Source organism: Mobula birostris, chromosome 6 (assembly GCF_030028105.1).
Source record: "Mobula birostris isolate sMobBir1 chromosome 6, sMobBir1.hap1, whole genome shotgun sequence".
Taxonomy (NCBI): domain Eukaryota; kingdom Metazoa; phylum Chordata; class Chondrichthyes; order Myliobatiformes; family Myliobatidae; genus Mobula; species Mobula birostris.
Genome location: NC_092375.1, coordinates 196,359,298 through 196,382,447, shown reverse-complemented (window position 1 = coordinate 196,382,447; position 23,150 = coordinate 196,359,298). Strand labels below are relative to the sequence as shown.

General features: G+C 44.1%; 1 protein-coding gene across 2 annotated transcripts in view; it reads right to left on the bottom strand.

Annotated features, from left to right (window-relative positions):
- mgat5 (alpha-1,6-mannosylglycoprotein 6-beta-N-acetylglucosaminyltransferase) overlaps nt 1–23,150 on the bottom strand; it is a 212,321-nt gene that overhangs the window by 179,866 nt on the left and 9,305 nt on the right. For both annotated transcript variants that reach the window (XM_072262149.1, XM_072262150.1), the window contains exon 2: nt 20,155–20,545. In XM_072262149.1, the coding sequence (XP_072118250.1) occupies nt 20,155–20,395 (241 nt within the window). In that variant the 5' untranslated portion in view covers nt 20,396–20,545. The remainder of the gene's footprint in view (nt 1–20,154; nt 20,546–23,150) is intronic.

Genomic DNA, 23,150 nt, shown 5'->3' with positions numbered 1-23,150 from the left:
CAGGGTTCCCTAAACGTTAATTTGTAGGCTGAATCTGAGGCGAATGCAATGCTGGCATCCATTTCAAGAGGATTAGCATATAAAACCAAGAATGAAATATTATGCCTTTATAAAGCACTGGTGAGGCCTCACTCGGAGTATAGACAGCAGGTTTGGGATGTGCTGAAACTGGAAAGGATTATTCCAGAATTGAATGTCTTCTTATTATGAATAGTGTTTGATGGCTCGGGCCTGTTTTCACCAGAATTCAGAAGAATAAGGGGTGACCTCATTGAAACCTATCGAACAGTGAAAGGCTTTAATAGAGTGGATGCGGAAAGGATATTTCCTATGGTGAGCGAATTTAAGACTGGAAGACACAGCCTCATAATAGAAGGGAGATGAGGAATTTCTTTAGCCAGAGACTGGTGAATCTGTGGAATTCATTGCCATAGGCAGCTATGGAGAACAAATCTTTATAGAAACATAGAAACATAGAAAATAGGTGCAGGAGTAGGCCATTCGGCCCTTTGAGCCTGTACCGCCATTCAGTATGATCATGGCTGATCATCCAACTCAGAACCCTGTACCAGCCTCCCCGCATACCCCCTGATCCCTTTAGCCACAAGGGTCATAGCTAACTCCCTCTTAAATATAGCCAATGTACTGGCCTCAACTGTTTCCTATGGCAGAGAATTCCACAGATTCTCCACTCTCTGTGTGAAGAGTTTTTCCTAATCTCTGCCCTAAAAGGTTTCCCCTTTATCCTCTGTGACCCCTCGTTCTGGACTTCCCCAACATCGGGAAGAATCTTCCTGCATCTAGCCTGTCCAATCCCTTTAGGATTTTATATGTTTCAATAAGATCCTCCCTCAATCTTCTAAATTCCAACCAGTATAAGTCTAGTCGATCCAGTCTTTCATCATATGAAAGTCCGGCCATCCCAGGAATCAACTTGGTGAACCTTCTTTGTACTCCCTCTATGGCAAGGATGTCTTTTCTCAGATTAGGGGACCAAAACTGCACACAGTACTCCAGGTGTGGTCTCACCAAGGCCTTGTACAACTGCAGTAGTACCTCCCTGCTCCTGTACTCGAATCCTCTTGCTATGAATGCCAGCATACCATTCGCCTTTTTCACTGTCTGCTGTACCAGCATGCCTTTCAATGACTGGTGTATAATGACACCCAGGTCTTGTTGCACCCCCCCCCTTTTCCTAATCGGCCACCATTCAGATAATAATCTGTTTTCCTGTTTTTGCCACCAAAGTGGATAACCTCACATTTATCCACATTAAATTGCATCTGCCATGAATTTGACCACTCACCTAACCTATCCAAGTCACCCTGCATCCTCTTAGCATCCTCCTCACAGCAAACGCTGCCGCCCAGCTTCGTGTCATCCGCAAACTTGGAGATGCTGCATTTAATTCCCTCATCCAAGTCATTAATATATATTGTAAACAACTGGGGTCCCAGCACTGAGCCTTGCGGTACCCCACCAATCACTGCCTGCCATTCTGAAAAGGTCCCGTTTATTCCCACTCTTTGCTTCCTGTCTGCCAACCAATTCTCTATCCACATCAATACCATACCCCCAATACTGTGTGCTTTAAGTCCGCACAGTAATCTCCTGTGTGGACCTTGTCAAAAGCCTTTTGAAAATCCAAATTTACCACATCCACTGGTTCTCCCCTATCCACCCTACTAGTTACATCCTCAAAAAATTCTATGAGATTCGTCAGACATGATTTTCCTTTCACAAATCCATGCTGACTTTGTCCGATGATTTCACCGCTTTCCAAATGTGCTGTTATCACATCTTTGATAACTAACTGTAGCATTTTCCCCACCACCGATGTTAGGCTAACCGGTCTATAATTCCCTGGTTTCTCTCTCCCTCCTTTTTTAAAAAGTGGGGTTACATTAGCCACCCTCCAATCCTCAGGAACTAGTCTAGAATCTAAAGAGTTTTGAAAAATTATCACTAACGCATCCACTATTTCTTGGGCTACTTCCTTAAGCACTCTGGGATGCAGACCATCTGGCCCTGGGGATTTATCTGCCTTTAATCCCTTCAATTTACCTAACACCACTTCCCTACTAACATGTATTTCGCTCAGTTCCTCCATCTCACTGGACCCTCTGTCCCCCACTATTTCCAGAAGATTATTTATGTCCTCCTTAGTGAAGACAGAACCAAAGTAGTTATTCAATTGGTCTGCCATGTCCTTGCTCCCCATAATCAATTCACCTGTTTCTGTCTGTAGGGGACCTACATTTGTCTTAACCAATCTTTTTCTTTTCACATATCTATTCCAAGTTACCCTTCTTTAAGTTCAGAACCTTTGTTTCTGAATTAACTATGTCACTCTTAATAAAGTATTCCACCATATTACAGTCACTCTTACCCAAGGGGCCTCTCACAACAAGATTGCTAATTAACCGTTCCTCATTGCTCAATACCCAGTCTAGAATATCCTGTTCTCTAGTTGGTTCCTCGACATGTTGGTTCAAAAAACCATCCCGCATACATTCCAAGAAATCCTCTTCCTCAGCACCCTTACCAATTTGGTTCACCCAATCTATATGTAGATTGAAGTCACCCATTATAACTGCTGTTCCTTCATTGCACACATTTCTAATTTCCTATTTAATACCATCCCCAACCTCACTACTCTGTTAGGTGGCCTGTACACAACTCCCACCAGCATTTTCTGCCCCTTAGTGTTATGCAGCTCTATCCATATCAATTCCACATCCTCCCAGCTAATGTCCTTCCTTTCTATTGCGTTGATCTCCTCTCTAACCAGCAATGCTACCCCACCTCCTTTTCTTTAATGTCTATCCCTCCTGAATATTGAATATCCCTGAATGTTGAGCTCCCATCCCTGGTCATCCTGGAGCCATGTCTCTGCGATCCCCACTATACGATATTCATTAATAACAATCTGCACTTTTAATTCATCCATCTTGTTACGAATGCTCCTTGCACTAACACACAAAGCCTTCAGGCTTGCTTTTACAACATTCTTAGCCCTTATACAATTATGTTGAAAAGTGGCCCTTTTTGATTTTTGCCCTGGATTTGCCGGTCTGCCACTTTTACTTTTCACCTTACTACTTTTTGTTTCTACCCTCATTTTACACCCCTCTGTCTCTCTGCACTTGTTCCCATCCCCCTGTTGTGAACTAACTTCCTCTCTCCTAGTCTCTTTAATTTGATTCCCACCCCCCAACCATTCTAGTTTAAAGTCACCTCAGTAGCCCTCGCTAATCTCCCTGCCAGGATATTGGTCCCCCTAGGATTCAAGTGTAACCCGTCCTTTTTGTACAGGTCACACCTGCACCAAAAGAGGTCCCAATAATCCAAAAACTTGAATCCCTGCCCCCTGCTCCAATCCCTCAGCCACGTGTTTATCCTCCACCTCATCGCATTCCTACTCTCACTGTCACGTGGCACAGGCAGTAATCCCGAGATTACTACCTTTGCGGTCCTTTTTCTCAACTCCATTCCTAACTCCCTATATTCTCCTTTCAGGACCTCTTCCCTTTTCCTACCTATGTCATTGGTACCTATATGTACCACGACCTCTGGCTCCTCACCCTCCCACTTCAGAATATCTCGGACGCGATCAGAAATATCCCGGACCCTGGCACCAGGGAGGCAAACTACCATCCGGGTCTCCTGACTGCATCCACAGAATCGCCTGTCTGACCCCCTAACTATCGAGTCTCCTATTACAACTGCCCTCCTCTTCCTTTCCCTACCCTTCTGAGCTACAGGGCTGGACTCTGTGCCGGAAGCACGGCCACTGTCGCTTCCCCCAGGTAAGCTGTCCCCCCAAACAGTACTCAAACAGGAGTACCTATTGTCAAGGGGTACAGCCACAGGGGTACTCTCTATTACCTGACTCTTCCCCTTCCCCCTCCTAACCGTGACCCACTTGTCTGCCTCCCGTGGCCCCAGTGTGACCACCTGCCTGTAACTCCTCTCAACTCCTCACTCTCCCTGACCAGACGAAGGTCATCGAGCTGCAGCTCCAGTTCCCTAACGCGGTCCCTTAGGAGCTGCATCTCGGCGCACCTGGCAGAGATGTGGACGTCCGGGAGGCTTGGAGACTCCAGGGCCTCCCACATCCGGCACTGAGAACAACAAACTGCCCTCACACTCATACTGCCCCCCTCCTCAAACAACAAAAAATGAATACCAAACCTTCCTCGCCTCGCCCGTTTCCACCTAAGCCTGTTAAGCCCAAGCCCTAAAGCCTTCACTCTGCTCCCGGCTCACTCCGCTGCCCACTGTATAAGGCTCTGTTCCTTTTAAATTTTCCGCGCTTCACTGCCCGACGTCACACGCCTGCGCAGTCCCTCCTCTCTGAATGCCGATGGAAAAAAACCCGAAAAATTCAAAAATGGCTTCCTCCGCACTCCCGCTCCGATTCTCAGACTTCCTTCTTCCTTTATATATTTAAGGCAGAGGTTGATAGATTCTTGACTGAAACATAGAAATAGAAAACCTGCAGCACAATACAGGCCCTTCGGCCCACAATGCTGTGCCAAACATGTACTTACTTTATAAATTACCTAGGGATACCCATAGCCCTCTATTTTTCTCAGCTCCATGTACCTGATAAAATTTAAGGGAATTGGGGGATTCTCTGATTCCTGCAAATAATGGGTTAAGTACGACTATGTCTGTGACTGCAGTGTGTTTGAATAATGTCTCACAGCTGCTTCTTTGGAGCAAGATAGGGGTTAAAGTTCACACAGATCCACTTAAGATGTCTCCTGATTCTTCACACCTTTTGGTTTCGACAAAAGGCGGTACCTGATGGAAATTAGACAGGACATTTCTTTCTTTAAAAAGTGGCTGCAGTGTCTATCAAACTGATTGTTCTTTTGTATCAATAGTCCATTGACCTGGCTGGAATGGTTATCAAACTGATTGTTCTTTTGTATCAATAGTTCACTGACGTGGCTGGAATGGTTATCAAACTGATTGTTCTTTTGTATCGGTGGCCTTATAACAGAATTATAACAATTCTGACATCAGGCAGTGAACTTACTGAACCACCAGAGGGATGAGAACGCTTCTCCCCTGATGTCAGGACCAAGTTCACTCGCCGGCTGAAATAAACGGGTGAAAAGATAAGTAACGATCTCTTGTGCTGTGATTATTTGGACCAGCGCTTTTTTAAGTTTACATACCTATCCAGCAGTCTCTTAAAAGACCCTGTCATATCGGCCTCCACCACTATTGCCGGGAGTCCATTTCACGCACTCACCACTCTCTGCATAAAAAACTTAACCCTGACATCCCCTCTGCACCTACTTCCAAGCACCTTAGAACTGTTCCCTCTTGTGTTAGCGATTTCAGACCTGGGAAAAAGCCTCTGACTATCCACACAATCAATGCCTCTCATCACCTTATAAACCTCTGCCAGCCATCTCTCATCCTCCACTACTCCAAGGAGAAAAGTCACTTTTTATTGTCATTTCGACCATAACTGCTGGTACAGTACACAGTAAAAATGAGACAACGTTTTTCAGGACCATGGTGCTACATGAACAATACAAAAACTACACTGAACTACGTAAAAACAACACAAAAACTACACTAGACTACAGACCTACCCAGGAGTGCATGAAGTGCACAAAACAGTGCAGGCATTACAATAAATAATAAACAAGACAATAGGCACAGTAGAGGGCAGTAGGTTGGTGTTGGTCCAGGCTCTGGGTATTGAGGAGTCTGATGGCTTGGGGGAAGAAACTGTTACATAGTCTGGTTGTGAAAGCCCAAATACTTCAGTGCCTTTTGCCAGATGGCAGGAGGGAGAAGAGTTTGTTTGAGGGGTGTGTGGGGTCCTTCATAATGCTGTTTGCTTTAGGGATGCAGTGCGTGATGTAAATGTCTGTAATGGCGGGAAGAGAGACCCCGATGATCTTCTCAGCTGACCTCACTATCCACCGCAGGGTCTTGCGATCCAAGATGGTTCAATTTCCGAACCAGGCAGTGGTGCAGCTGCTCAGGATGCTCTCAATACAACCTCTGTAGAATGTGGTGAGGATGGGGGGTGGGAGATGGACTTTTCTTAGCCTTCGCAGAAAGTAGAGACGCTGCTGGGCTTTATTTGCTAAGGAGCTGGTGTTGAGGGACCAGGTGAGATTCTCCGCCAGGTGAACACCAAGAAATCTGGTGCTTTTAATGATCTCTACAGAGGAGTCGTCAATGTTCAGTGGAGAGTGGTCGCTCCGTGTCCTCCTGAAGTCAACAACCATCTCTTTTGTTTTGTTCACATTTAGAGACAGGTTCTTGGCCCCCGTTCTCAGTGTGATGATGTTGGAGATGCTGCTTCCAATCCAGACAAGTTCATTCAACCTATTCTCATAAGGCATGCTCCCAATCCAGGTAACATCCTTGTAAATCTCCTCTGCACCCTTTCCATAGTTTCCACAGTCTTCCTGTAGTGAGGTGACCAGAACTGAGCACAGTACTCCAAGTGGGCTCTGACCAGGGTCCTATATAGTTTCAACATCACCTCTCGGCTCTTAAACTCAATCTCACAGTTGATGAAGGCCAATGCACCATATGCCTTCTTAACCACAGAGTCAACCTGCACAGCAGCTTTGAGTGTCCTATGGACACGGACCCCAAGATCCCTCTGATCCTCCACACTGCCAAGAGTCTTACTATTAATACTATATTCTGCCATATTTGACCTAGAAAATGAACCACTTCACACTTATCTGGGTTGAACTCCATCTGCCACTTCTCAGCCCAGTTTTGCATCTTATCAATATCCAGCTGTAACCTCTGACGGCCCTCCACACGATCCACAACACCCACAACCTTTGTGTCATTAGCAAATTTACTAATCCATCCTTCCACTTCCTCATCCAGGTCATTTATAAAACTCATGAAGAGAAGGGGTCCCAGAACAGATCCCTGAGGCACACCACTGGTCACCAACCTCCGTGCAGAATATGACCCATCTACAACCACTCTTTGCCCTCTCTGAACAAGCCAATTCTGGATCCACAAAGCAAGGTCCCCTTGGATCCCATGCCTCCTTACTTTCTTAATAAGCCTTGCATGGGGTACCTTATCAAATACCTTGCTGAAATCCATAAACACTACATCTACTGCTCTACCTTCATCAATGTGTTTAGTCACATCCTCAAAAAATTCAATCAGGCTCATAGGGCATGACCTGCCTTTGACAAAGCCATGCTGACTCTTCCTAATCATATTGGTCAGGGCATGAAAGGATATGGGGAGAAGACAGGAGATTTGAGGCTGAGAGGCAAAATTGGTTCAGCCATGATGAAATGACAGAGAAGACATCGGCCTAATTCTGCTCCTGTATCTTACAATATTCTAAATGTGATCCAATCATTGCCTTATTAAGCCTTAGCATTACATCCTTGCTTTTATATTCCAGCCCTTTTGAAATAAGTGCTAATATTGTAGTTGCCTTCCTTGCTACCAACTCCACCTGCAAGTTAATGTAGTCCCCTGGCCACCCTCAGGGTGGCTCAGCTCGCTGTCATCTAGAGAAACAGCCCTCGGCCCCGCCAAACTGGTTAATTAGTTATGTGGATGCTGTGTGATGTACCCCACCCCACCCAAATAACAGACAGTACACCAGATACGATCAAATGATTTACAGTTTATAGATATTACTGGAACTATATAATTAATAGAGAATAAAATATAAAAGGAAAATAAAAGGCGCCACACTTATCAAAGTTCAATCTCTTCGTGCACAAAAAGGTTGGAGCTCAGGACCCTTCTTCTTCACCCTATGACCCCTCAGACCGCCTCGACCGGCCGCCTGGGACCAACAACGGTGGTCGACCAGACGCTCCACACGAGTCTGTCTCCGTCTCCTCTCCTCGCCGAATGTCCTCCTCGGGGTCCGACCCCGTTAGCAGACATCACAGCACCTGGTTCATCCTCTGTCTCTCTCTCCCGCCTTCTCCCCAAAACCCCGCGCATACAAATCTTCCAGATACACCAGAATCATAACAACTATCCCAATTGGTTAATAGCACCCTGCTATCTGTACTAACCCAAGCAAATGTCTAGCTGGAGACTTTCTCAGCATTTAACATAACAAAGAAGCCATTTTAATTAGCCTACACAGTAAAAGACGAAACCCCCTTACATTAACATATAGGGAATTCTGCTTGAGGAATTCAAAATTTCTTTGTACCTCAGATCTCTGAATTTGCTCCCTATTTAGAAAATTGTCTATGCATTTCTATCCATCGAACTTTGCAGCTCCTCCCGTGGAGGGTCAGACACCCTGAGCCAATAGGCTGGTCCTGGACTTATTTCCATCTGGCAGAGTTTGCATATTGTTGTTTGATTGTGGTTTTAGTATTACTATATTTATGCCCTATTCTTGGTTGGTGCAGCTGTAACGAAACCCAATTTCCCTCGGGATCAATAAAGTATATCTATCTATCCATCTATTTACTCCTTCTAATGCAGTGCATGATCAACACTGTACTCAATCTACCACTTCCTTGCCCATTCTCCTAATCTGTTCAGGTCCTTCTGCAGACTCCCTGCTTTCTCAATACTACCTGCCACTCTACCCATCTTTGTATCATCCATAAACTTGGACACAAAACCAATTCCATCACCCATATCATTGACATATAACAAAAGAAAGCGGTTTCAACACCAACCCCAGCAGAACACCACTAGTCACCAGCAGCCAATCAGAAAAGAAACCCTTTATTCCTCCTCATCATCAGTGAATGAATGAATGCAATCCACGCAAGTAAAAGTTGAAGTGAAAGTTTCTGAAAAACAGTGACTGATATTTCAAACGTCCTGTCAGAGGATGTGCTGAAAACAGATGTAATTTCTCTATGCAAGACATTTAAGTAGGCACTTAGATAGACAAAGCAGAGAAGGATATGGAACTGGTGGGATAATCAGTACAGACAGGGTGGGCTGACGGGTCTGTTTCTCTGCACTAGGACAATAACAATATGGCAACTTACCAAGGTTTTTTCCCAGCAACTTTCCAGTCCAAGAACTCTAAAGTGGAAAGAGATCAGCCTGAAAACACCTGCAAGTTCGTTACAAGTTTCACACACTGCTCTTACTTGGAAACACAATGACCTCCTCTATGTCCGAGTAAATTCCCAAGTAATAGAAGAGTGGAAAAAGCTTCCAATAGCTTGATTTGTTGACCAGTTTCTTCTCAAAAAGTAGTGTTGGTTAATATATACTCCCAAGGTCAACACAGGATAAAGTACTGGATGCCTCTAAATAGCAGCATCTCCCTTGGTCTCACAAACTTCATTTAGTAACCTATGACTCCATCTCTGATGAGATTTCAAAGGTGAGTTGTTTTGAGCCTTTAGAAAAGCTATGAACAATTTCTTTGTACTACTAAGACTACCCACTTACGTCTTGTAATATTGGGCAATATTATCAACTTGCTTCCTGTCGCAGCATTCATTTCCAACTTCTGCCTTTAACATAGAACATAACAGCACAATAAAGACTTTTTGGCCTATATTATGTTGACCTTTTAACCTACTCCAAGATCAATCTAACCCTTCCCCCCTACATAACCCTCCATTTTTCTATTATCTATGGGGCTATCTAAGAGTTTCTTAAAGGTCCCGAATGTATCTGCTCCCACCATCACCCCGGTCAGGGTTTGTGTAAGTGAAAAGGGGGTTAGAGTACGGGATAGGAAGGGTTAAATGGTGTATGTGACCTGGAAAATATAGCAGGGGCGGGAACTAGACAATAGAACCGGGCACGGTTAGGATGTTGCAACTGCATGCTCATTTCTTAGAATAGAGGTGCTTACTGACCTGTACCTCTGCACGTGAAGCTATTGTGACCATGATGAAATTGCTAACCACAAACCGTCACAAGCGTGGACAGGGGAAACAGATGCTAACTGAAACCTTTTTCTCGGGATATAAATGTAACCTTGTACTTGTGCTAGGCAGAGCTGATTGCCAGATGCTGCAGATGCGTATGGTGGTTACCTCTCCTCGGATCAAATTAAATAAAGAATTGATCGAGCAAAAACGTGGCCTCTGAGTGCTTTCTCCGACTGAATAACGAATCGGTAAGGACAGGTTAGGGTTCCAAACACCTACCACTCTTTGTAGAGAATTTAGCTGTGACCTACCCCCAACACTTTTCTCCAATCACCTTAAAATTATTCCACTCCCTATTAATCATTTCCACCCTGGAGGGAAAAAAGTCTCTGGCTATCAACTTGATCAATGTCTCTTGTCATCTCGTGCATCTCCATCAATTCATGTGTCACCCTTCTTTGCTCCAAAGAGAAAAACCCTAGCTTACTCAACCTACAAGTCATGCCCTCTACTCCAGGCAACATTCTGGTAAATCTCCTCTGCCCCCGCTCTAAAGCTTCCACTTCCTTACTCTAATCAGTAAGCAGAACCAAACACACATTTCCAGGTGTGGTCTAGCCAAGGTTTAAGGCAAATACATTCAGTTTACCCTTCCTATCTACAACAAAAGTCTATTCACTCCATTTCAAAATGTGGAACAGGCCATTGTAAAATAGCCTAATGGGGTATCAACGATGGACAAAAATGAACGGGGTAGAACGTAGGTCAACAGGAACCGAAGAGTGCTGTATTCATCCATGAAAGGTAGGAATAGATGTAAAAGAATTAGGTTTACTAAGGAGGGCCAGTGTTGATGAGATGCCGATTAGGCGGCAATGGCATCAGCAATAAAATCAGCCAGCATTTGTAGCAGCCACCCATACACCAACTCAGTTGAGGAAGACTGCAAGTGCTCTTTTGGAGCCATTCTGAGCCCAGCAGGACGCACAGGAGATAATCGTGCCAATACTCGTCCATCAGTGAGGCCCTCAGAACAGCCTTTAAGGAACGATGAAACTGCTCGCTTAGTCCATTGGACTGCAGATGATACGCTGTGGTGTGATGCAATTTAACATCAAGGTCCTGGGCCATTACAACCCAGAGGTCAGATACGAATTGGGGACCATGGTCGGAAGAAACATCTTGATTTTGCTGTTATGTTCTTTGTTAATGTCAGATGTGGGGGGGGGGGGGGGGTGGAAAAAGAGATCCAACCAGGTCCACATTGTCATGGTTAAACTATCACTCAGGGACCTTGAAAGGTGCGATGGTGCCGGAAAGTGATGGTAAACTTTCGCCGTTTGACACACTTTGGCTGCACTCCAGTCTCACGCATCCTTCCTAAGGCCACGCCGGACAAACTTTAAAGCAACCAATTCCTGTGAAGCCTTCCCGCCCAGATGCGAAAGGCTGTGAATAGAGTTAAAAACACTACACCTCCAGTTTGCAAGGCTGTGGGTCGAGGGCGACCAGTTGAGACATCACACAGGAGAAACTCCTGCGACCCTGAACTTGACGGCATCAACCAACCACAGGCCTATGAGTGTCGTATTGTAAGCCTGTAGCTCTGGGTGGTGCTCAACCCCATACTTTGTGACTGTAGTGGAAAATGTGGGCTTGCTGGGGGTTTGGGAATTTGCCCAGGAGATGAGTGAATTCACATGTGGTGGTGCATACACTAGAGAGTTATCATGGGGAACTTACTAGGGCTACAGAGAAATGACCCAGTCCTTTGTGTACACAAGCCGAAAGTTCTTAAGATCCACTAACAGTCCTTCAGTGCACAGGAAATTTGTGCCAAGCAGAAGTCCAGAAATTATCGCCAAGACAAACTCCCACATGTAGCATTGCCCACTGACTGAAGCAAAGCATCATGTGCCATGTCCCACAAGTCCAGATCCTGCGGCTGCTGGGCCTCCAGACAGGGTCTGTCGCTCTCTGCTTTATAGTTAATGGGACAGCATACTCACAAAGGAAACGTCAACCTGAAAGGGTGTCCATACTGAACAACAGACAACCCTGGCACTAGATCCCAGTGTTCACAGACCTCAAATGTCCTGTTGCACTGGTACTGTTGAAGCTAATGCGCCTTGGCATTCATGGTAAAATGACAGACCCAGCGTTGTCTGGTTCAGAGCCACGGGGGTGAGTCTGCTGAACTGCTGAAGGGTCGTCTGACGGGTTTACTGAGACAGGGAGAGGAGGAGGAACAATGCATCTCTGCCTGGCTGAGTGTAGACTATCAGCCATTTTAGCAAGCTCCCAATAGCCTTTCACGGGTGTATTAGTGAAGGCTGTACAAACTACATCAGGCATTTGTTGTGTAAAGAGTTCTTTAAAAATAAAACAAGGAAGGCGGTTATCTCGGAGAGATAGAATGTGGTCCATTAGTGCTAAAGGCTTAGTGTCACCCGAGTCAGGCAAGGAGAGCAACTGTTCGGGGCACTCCCACTCAGACAGTCCAAAAGTCTGCATTAGGTGAGTTTTCAGAATGACACATTTATCACGCGCAGGCAGGTCTTCTAGTAGACATAGTAGTATCACTCTGGCTGTAGCGGAACTACTTAGCAATGCTATGAGGTAGCAACATTTGCTAGTGTCGGTGGTTGCTCGCAGTGCAGGCTGGGCTTCTGCCAAGCAAAACCACAAATGCTGCTTCCAAAACCCCGGCAGCTTCAAAGCAACTATGTTGGTTTACATGTCATTCAGTAACTCTGGAATTGTCGACGTGCCGGGGTCACCAATGTAGGATTTTGTGAAGAAAACATATGAGTCGTTTTATGTGCTTAACAAAGCCACAGCCCATTACTTCCCTAACAGACAAACCAAAAGCATTAGCCTTACACTGACATTACATCAGATACCGTCTCTTAAAGTGAACACAATAAATTAATGATGGTGTTAGTGAATTACTTAGAACAGTTTCTACTACGAACAATGCGTGTCATCCGGCACCCATTACAATACCCTACACCACCTTCAGATACAGCCTTTCAAAATCATTCACTTCACTCTTTTCTGGATTGAACTCTATGTGGCACTTCTCAGCCCAGCTCTGAATTCTATCAATGTCCCACTGCAAACTACAACAACTCTTCACACTGTACACAACTCCACCAACCTTCATGTCATCTGCAAAGTTACTAACATACCTTTCCACTTCACCAGCTGACAGAAATACTTTCATGTACTCTAGTTCTTTTTAATATCTTCTAAAGTAATTGCTTAACCTTTTAAATTCCACAGTATTCAAACTAGATATCTACATGTAATTTAACCCTTAGGATTTAAGTAAATCTCTTCTGTATAATCTACATATTCTGTTAATATCTCATAAGCAGAACTCCATATGCAATCTCAAAGCTTTATATTACAGCTCTCAACTGTCCAAAGTAAATTTATTATCAAGATATATACACATGCTACCATGCACAACCATGAGATTTTCTTACAGACATACTTAATAAATCCATTATCACACCATGGGTTTTGGTGAAGGATGTGTGCCCTTATGAAGGTGTGGACTTTAAAAATCAGACGGCAGATCGCAATAGCACATTCAATGCAAAAGTCTTCATGGTGTGCCAAAAGTACAATAGATATTTACAGTGCAAAAAAAATGGCAAAATAATAAAAATGACAAAAGAGAAAATATAGATACACGTCATCAGACCCTTAGGAACACAGCTCCAGAACATCAGTCTGAAGTAATACACATCACCTTACCACACACCCTCTCCCTTCCCCACCTACAACAAGATAGGTAAGAATTTCCTTACCCCAAGAGAAAGGGGATAGTCCATTCTTTGGAATGCAGTGGGAGTTGTTACCATGAGCCTGAACAATTACACAAAAGCCAAAACACTGGATTTCACAATCACAAATGTCCACAAATACATTTATCATAATAAGATCACAATAACATTGCGCAATAAAAAAAAATCAATCAACAATTGACTACATTCCAGGAGCCAGCACTCTTCCCCATCACCCCAAACAGGACACTTTTTAAGACACCCCAACCATTAGATGGGTCCCCTCCCTGAAGCAGGAAGCAACAAGCAACAACAAACAGAATGTGTCAAAGAATGCCAGAAGTGTGCAAATTGAAACAAGTGTCCATGCTGTGCATTAGCCTAGCATATGCACCCAATAAGCATAACATCAACACTGCCAGACAGGGATAATGAGAATTACAGGGCTATCAAGAGGGGGGAAGAGGAGGAGAGAAGAAATTACTTGTGGCAGACCCTCTTGGTACCCTGTATAGCTGCAGCATGACCTTCCTGCTCTTGAATTCAATCCCTCTAGCAATGAAGGCCAACATTCCATTTGCCTTCTTAATAACCTGTTGTACCTGCAAGCCAACTTTTTGCAATTCATGAACAAGCACTCCCAAGTCCCTCTGCACAACAGCATGCTGCAATCTTTCACCATTTAAATAATAATCTGCTCTTCTATTATTCCTTCCAAAGTGGATGATCTCACATTTACTAACATTGTATTCCATCTGCCAGACCTTGGCCCACTTACTTAATCTATCTTAACCTTCTGCAGACTCCACATCCTCTGTACAATTTGCTTTTCCACTCAGTTTAGTGTTGTCAGTAAACTTTGCTACGCCACACTCAGTCCCCTCTTCCAAATCATCGATGTAAATGGTAAACAACTGCTGGCCCAGCACCAACCCCTGCGGCAGCCCCACTCACCACTGACTGCCAACCGGAGAAACACCCATTTATACCAACTCTCTGCCTTCTATTGGTTAACCAATCCACTATCCAGGCCAATACACTTCCTCCGACTCCATTCATCCATATCTTATTTATAAGTCTCTTGTGCGGCACCTTATCGAGCACCATCTGGAAATCCAAGTATACGACATCCACCTGTATCTCTCTATCCACTGCAATCATTATGTCCTCAAAGAACTCCAGTAAGTTTGTCAAACAGGACCTGCCCTTTCTGAATCCATGCTGCGTCTGTCTAATGGAATCACTCCTTTACTACAGATGTTAAGCTAACTGGCCTATAGTTGCCCATCTTTTGCCTACATCCTTTTTTAAAAAGTGGCGTGACACTTGCTGTCTCCCAATCCGCTGGGACCCGCCCACAGCCCAGAGAATTTTGGTAAATGATTAACTACGCGTCTACTATAACTTCTGCCAATTCTCTCAGCTCCCTGGGATGCATCCCATCAGGGCCGGGGGACTTATCTACCTTCAAGCCCTCTAGTTTGCTCATCTCTATCTCTTTAGTGACAGTGATTTTATCGAGGTCCTCACCTCCCATTTCGTCCATAACATCCTTCTTTGGCATATTAGACGTGTCCTTAACATTAAATATATCCTGGCCTCTGCTTGTTTCTGGCAACTCCTTGCAACAGAAAAAGTTTTCTTGCATTTCAAAATTATTTACAAATCTTACAAATGCCAAAACAAAATATTTATTGGTGTTAATCTGTTGACTCATTAACCTGGATAGAGAAGCTGTTTATCACACAAAACCTCTTCAGACTTGTGTATTGTTTGAGAGTGGCTGCTTTCTCGCCCCAACAAAAACCATGCAAGAGCCCATTCTCAAGCTACTATATGCAAATGGCTGTGCTCTTCTCATGCACACAGAGCACATGCTACAGGTTGCAGTCACAGTTCGCCAAAGCAGCAAGGGCTTTGGCATTAATGGTCAGTCTGAACAAACCAAAGATCCTCCATCAGAAGCCCTCTCATGGCATTTACAACCCACTTTGGATCACCATTAACGATTACCCTCTCACGGCTGAGCAGTTCACCTCCCTGGGCAGCGTCATCTCCAGTGATGCCATGGTAGTAAGGGACTTTGGCAATCAACTCCCCAGAGCCAACAGTGCCTTCGGGCACCTCCAAAAACATGAGTGGAAGAACCAGCAGCTGAGTCTGTCCACAAAAATTCAGGTGTGCAGGGCTGCTGTCGTCACAATACTGCAATATAGCTTCGAAGCCAGGGTCGTACCACAAACAAATCTAGTTGCTTGAGCACTTCTATCAGCGCTGCCTCGGCTCCATCACGGGTATCAGCTGACAGGATCATGTCTCCAACAATGAGATCCTGGAGTAGGCTTAATTTCCAAGCAGTGAAGCCACTTTGCTGCTCAGGCAGCTCAGCTGGCCAGGCCACATGGACAACTCCAGGTTACCGAAAACGGTACTCTACAGAGATCTCTCTCAGGGCAAGAGAAATTGTGGTGCCCTGGGCAAGAGGTACAAAGAACAATTTAAGCTGCAGCTCTCTCAGGCAAATATTGAGGTCAATGAGTGGCAGCAGCCTTCTTGTGAGAGAATGCTGGAGAACGCTGATCCACGGCACAGTCAAGGATTTTGAGGAATCCAAAAGAGCAACCGTTGAAGAGAAGATGAGACGCAGGAAGAACCCGCATTCCAGCTGTTCCCATGTCCCTAATGCTCCAGAGTCTGCAGATCCAAAACTGGTCCCTACAGTCACCAACAACTGTTCTGTTGCTCCCAAGGACTCTTCTTCCTTCCTGATCTTCACAGCGAAGAACCAGCCATCATCATCATTGAGCATGAAACCTTTTCAATTTCTCATATAACATCTTGTCCTAGCATTTTACCCACTATAATTTTACATGCCGGCATTAAGTTCTCACCAACTGTGTGACTCTTCTGGGTATAATAAATTCTGCTACTAAATAACTTGCTTCCTGTACATTTTTACTGACTGTAACTTTATTAACAAAAGCTTTACTATGATTTGAGATTCCAATAGCCATTTAAAATAATCAGCGTTTTGTGTGTCATATGGCTGTGATTTGTAGTTGACATTTCAATTTTTCTGGAGCCTTTGCTGCATTTGTAAGCTGTTTGCCACAGACAAGGCACAACTTGGATCATAAGTCCATGTAAAACCCATTGATAAAGACAGACTTTGTGTCTGTCATCTCACTCGTGCAGTGAAATGACTCAGAGGATTGTAATTCAAAAATTTGTCACATTGGACCGTCATGTTTTATTACAGGGGTAATAAAATATAAAAATGACCAAGTCCATTCAATGCTTGGAAAACGCATCTCACGCTCATCAGCCTACTGTCCTCCTCTCTGTGCAATACAGCGCTCACCAATTATAAATGGCCTCCCCATCTCATGTCAAAATCTGAAAATGGACTCAATCAAACAAACGTGGTCCTACTGCACACCGCCATACTGGGCTGACAGACCTCTAACAAGATTGCTAACAAGTCAGCTCGGTCGTGGCCACAACTGTAAGCGATAGCATCGCGCAGAGTTCAAAAAACAATGTTTGTTTTTAAATCACGCTCTCACAAAACCCCGGTCGAGAAACGCTGGTATAGGATATACTCACTTTTATAATAAGTGTACTTTGAACTTTGGATACATTAATCAGTATGGAGCATAAATCAAAAGTCTTACGGAAAATGAAGACATTGTACCCTCCAAGCATTTAGAAATATTCTTACCAACTGAAGAAACTAATGCCAAACAAATGAAATAATGAAACAGTAACTCTCAAAAATCCCCAAACCAGTATCAGCTGAAAGATACAATAGGAAACCACCAAGGATATTTCCTATGAGAAAATGCTCAGAATTCTGCAATCACAAGGCCAGAAAAATTACCATTTCGTGTGCACACAAGAATATACAATGTTGAAGACACCAAACAAAAATCACAACTGGAAAATACTTGCATTTTAATATTCATTGTAGGCAGAGATTTATTTGCTGAACAGTTAAAACAATAAATTGTGTTTGTGAACTTGCTTATACTCAAAATTCCATGATTTTAACCACCACATAAACTGATTCACATCCAAATACACCCATAAATGCAGACTGAACACCAATTTTCAAGATGATGTTATCTACAAAAGCACATGATGATCAATGTCATTGCTAACTAGTTAATGTTCTAATTAAATATTCTGATATTCATACAGAACAATTATAAAATTAGACTCAATTTAAATTGGAGGAAAACAGCATGCCAGTACTGTCACTGGCTTGAAATCCTAGCCATAGAAAACAGAAACATAGAAAACCTACAGCACAATACAGGCCCTTCAGCCCACAAAGTTGTGCTGAACATGTCCCTACCTTAGAAATTACTAGGCTTACCTATAGCCCTCTATTTTTCTAAGCTCCATGTACCTATCCAGGAGTCTCTTAAAAGACCCTATTGTATCCACCTCCACCACCATTGCCGGCAGCCCATTCCACGCACTCACCACTCTGCGTAAAAAAACTTAACCCTGACATCCCCTCTGTACCTAATTCCAAGCACCTTAAAACTGTGCCTTCTCATGTTAGCCATCTCAGCCCTGGGAAAAAGCCTCATCATCCTATACACCTCTATCAGGTCACTTCTCATCCTCCGCCACTCCAAGGAGAGAAGGCCGAGTTCACTCAGTCTATTCTCATAAGGCATGCTCGCCAATCCAGGCAACATCCTTGTAAATCTCCTCTGCACCTTTTCTATGGTTTCCACATCCTTCCTGTAATGAGGTGACCAGAACTGAGCACAGTACTCCAAATGGGGTCTGACCAGGGTCCTATATAGCTGCAACATTACCTCTCGGCTCTTAAACTCAATCCTATGATTGATGAAGGCCAATGCACCACATGCCTTCTTAACCACAGAGTCAACCTGTGCATCTGCTTTAGCACCCTATGGACACAGACCCCAAGATCTCTCTGATCCTCCACACTGCCAAGAGTTTTACCATTAATACTTAATTATGCCATCATATTTGACCTACCAAAATGAACCACCTCACACTTACCTGGGTTGAACCCCATCTGCCACTTCTCAGCCCAGTTCTGCATCCTATCGATGTCCTGCTGTAACCTCTGACAGCCCTCCACACTATCCACAACATCCCCAACCATTGTGTCATCAACAAATTTAATAACCCATACCTCCACTTCCTCATCCAGGTCATTTCTAAAATTCATGAGTAGAAGGGATCCCAGAACAGATCCCTGAGGCACACCACTGGTCACCAACCTCCATGCAGAATATGACCTGTCTACAACCACTCTTTGCCTTCTGTGGGCAAGCCAGTTCTGGATCCACAAAGCAATGTCCCATGGATCCCATACCTCCTTACTTTCTCAATAAGCCTTTCATGTGCTGGGGGGAGCCCGTGGGTGTCACCACATATTCTGGTGCCTACATAGCATGTTCACCATGTTCAGTAGAACAAGAAGCACCAGAACAAACCAAACCCCCTTCTCACCCATATGCCCATTCGTACACACAGACCAGGCCTCCAAACGCCTCTGGCCCCTGAATGACTGACTCACAGACCCTGGGGCTCAGACTTGCAGAAGGAGGGGCAAAGGTGGGTTACTCACGCCTTAAAACCAGTCACTTCGGGCAGATGGGGCATCAGTCGTGGTTGGCGCTCATCTGGAAGGAAAACTCTGATCTCAAACATCCACTATCTTGCAGCTATAGCCACTCATAGGGAAGGTTTCAGAAGTAAATCCTGAGGAAAAGTCTGGAGCTGGAGTCCCTGAGGCAGTTGTATGTTGAGTTCAGTGCTAACTTGCTGCTACCAAACTGTATGGGTCTGCATCGTTCCTTTGGGTTCATCAGATGGAGCTTGCTGCATGGGCAACTACACATTGCACTGCCTTTGCTTACGTACCGAGACGGTTAGGATGCAACATCCATGGTCGACCCTGACTGACGGAGGTCTCAGAGACAATAATAGCTATAAACATAGAAAACCTGCAGCACAATACAGGCCCTTCGACCCACAATGCTGTACCAAACATGCACTTACTTTAGAAATTACCTAGGGTTACCCATAGCTCTCTATTTTTCTAAGCTCCATGTACCTATCCAGGAGTCTCTTAAAAGACCCTATTGTATCCGCCTCCACCACCGTTGCTGGCAGCCCATTCCACACACTCACCACTCTCTGCATAAAAAACTTACCCCTGACATCTCCTCTGTACCTACTCCCCAGCACCTTAAACCTGTGTCCTCCTGTGGCAACCATTTCAGCCCTGGGAAAAAGTCTCTGACTATCCACACAATCAATGCCTCTCATCATCTTATACACAAAGGAAAGAACAATATTTGATAAATCGTGAAAATAGTATGGATTAAACATGCTGGCTCAATTTATCTACACAGTATAACTTACTATAGTAAAATACAGGTTAGTTTCCAAATACTGCAGAAAAAGTATTTCATGAACTATAACAAACATCAAGTAGAAGGTAATGAACCTGGTGAACCTACCATATGCAGTCATTGTGCCAACGTACGGTCCATCTGCTACATTTTGGTTTTCTTCTGCCAATGCTTTGATATATCGCTTACTAAGGTCCAGAATCTGCTCACGAAGCACAGCACTACTTTCATGTTGCGTCTGTTGCTGAATTGTAAAGTGCAGGAGCATCATTCCCCATATGAATCCAAATGCCACCAAAAAGAACCCTAGCTTTTGTGAAGATAATTTCCACAGATGAAAGGTCGCCATTGTTTTCAACAGTTAAGATAGAGTGAAATAATGTACATGATCCAACAGATTATGTACCCACAATAATCTGTTTATGTCTACACAGCATTTGATGTAGAGAAAGTATTTTCAATTTGATAGGCCAGATAGATCTGTACTGCTCATTCTTTCCTAGAACAAAAAAAGAAAATAAATTTAGAAGTTTAGAAGTGCAAATACCTGCAAGTAACACTCTTTAACCATAACTCTGATTTATCTGAGTTACTTCCAGATAAAGTAGAATGTGTCAGTTGGTATCAGTTACTGTATCAGATCAGGCACTGTTTCAAAATTGTTGAGAAATCCTTAGGAGTTGGATAAACAAAGTGATAATTTTAATTGGAAAAATATTTGATTATTACATTTCATTGGAAATTTCATTTTATTTTTTAAAAAATCCACATCACTGATCTATATCGGGCAGTCATGTAATCAATTAATGCTAACTGATGATACAAAACTAGCTGGCAATGTGAGGAAGATGCAGAGATGCTTCATGGATACTGATATTGTTAGGTTCACTGAAAACAGGCAAGGAAATAAAAACTGGAATAAAAATGTAGAGTTAGGATATCTTAGGTAGCAAAAGACAGAAAGGTGGAACATAGAGGTAGGAAAAGGGAAGAGGTCCTGAAAACAGACTACAGGGAGTTAGGAAAGAAGTTGAGAAGCAGGACCGCAAAGGTAGTAACTGCTTGTGCCACACAACAGTGAGTATAAGAACAGAGTGAGGTGGAGGATAAATGCATGGCTGAGGGTCTGGATCAGCAGGCAGGGATTCAGATTTCTGGATCATAGAGACTTCTTTTGGGAAAGGCATGACCTGTACAAAAAGGACGGGTTGTACTTGAATCTGAGGGGAACCAATATCCTGGCAGGGAGGTTTGCTAAAGCTATTGGGAAAAGTTTAAATTAGAATTACTGAGGGGTAGGAACTGAACTGCAAAGACAGAGGAAGGGGCAGTTGGCTCACAAATAGGGAAAGCTTGTTGACAGTGCAAGAGGGAGGATAGGCAGCTGATAGAGAAGGGATACGCTAACACCGATGGTTTGAGATGTGTCTATTTTAATGCAAGAAGTATCATGAACAAAGCGGATGAGCTTAGAGTGTGGATCAGTACATGGAGCTATGATGTTGTGGCCATCACAGAGACTTGGATGGCTCAGGGGCAGGAATGGTTACTTCGAGTGCCAGGCTTTAGATGTTTCAGAAAGGACAAGAAGGGAGGAAAAAGAGGTGGGGGTGTGGCACTGCTGATCAGAGCTGTCACAGCTCCAGAAAAGGAGGAATTCATGGCGGGATTGTCTACAGAGTCTCTGTGGGTGGAAGTTAGAAAGAGGAAGGGGTCACTAACTCTACTGGGTGCTTTTTATAGACCACCCAATAGCAACAGGGACATAAAGGAGCAGATAGGGAGATTCTGGAAAGCTGTAATAATAACAGGGTTGTCATGGAGGGAGATTTTAATTTCCCAATATCGACTGGCATGTCCCTAGGGCGAGGGGTTTAGATGGGGTGGAGTTTGTTAGGTGTGTTCAGGAAGGCTTCCTGACACAATATATAGATAAGCCTACAAGAGGAGAGGCTGTACTTGATCTGGTATTGGGAAATGAACCTGGTCAGGTGTCAGGTCTCTCAATGGGAGAGCATTTTGGAGATGGTGATCACAATTTGATCTCCTTTACCATAGCATTAGAGAGGGATAGGAACAGACAAGCTAGGACATCATTGAATTGGAGTAAGGGGAAATATGAAGCTATCAGGCAGGAACTTGGAAGCATAAATTGGGAACAGATGTTCTCAGGGAAAAAGAGGATAAGATGTGAGAGAATAGGACCAATCAAGTGTGACAGTGGAAAAGTGTGTATGGAACCGGAGACGATAGCAGAGGTACTTAATGAATACTTTACTTCAGTATTCACTACAGAAAAAGATCTTGGCGATTGTAGGGATGACTTACAGTGGATTGAAAAACTTGAGCATATAGACATTAAGAAAGAGGATGTGCTGGAGCTTTTGGAAAGCATCAAGTTGGATAAGTCTTCAGGACCAGATGAGATGTACCCCAGGCTAGTGTGGAAGGCGAGGGAGAAGATTGCTGAGCCTCTGGTGATGATCTTTGCGTCATTTATGGGGATGGGAGAAGTTCCAGAGGATTGGAGAGTTGCAGATGTTGTTCCCTCATTCAAGAAAGGGATTAGAGATCGCCCAGGAAATTATAGCCCAATTAGTCTTACTTCTGTGGTTGGTAAGTTGATGGAAAAGATCCTGAGAGGCAGGATTTATGAACATTTGGAGAGGAATAACATGATAAGGAATAGTCAATATGGCTTTGTCAAAGGCAGGTCATGCCTTACGAGCCTGATGGACTTCAGCAAGGCATTTGATGAGGTACCCCATGAAAGGCTTATTGTGAAAGTAAGGAGGCATGGGATCCATGGGGACATTGCTTTGTGGATCCAGAACTGGCTTGCCCACAGAAGGCAAAGAGTGGTTGTAGATGGGTCATATTCTGCATGGAGGTTGGTGACCAGTGGTGTGCCTCAGGGATCTGTTCTGGGACCCCTTCTACTCGTGAATTTTAGAAATGACCTGGATGAGGAAGTGGAGGTATGGGTTATTAAATTTGCTGATGACACAATGGTTGGGGATGTTGTGGATAGTGTGGAGGGCTGTCAGAGGTTACAGCAGGACATCGATAGGATGCAGAACTGGGCTGAGAAGTGGCAGATGGGG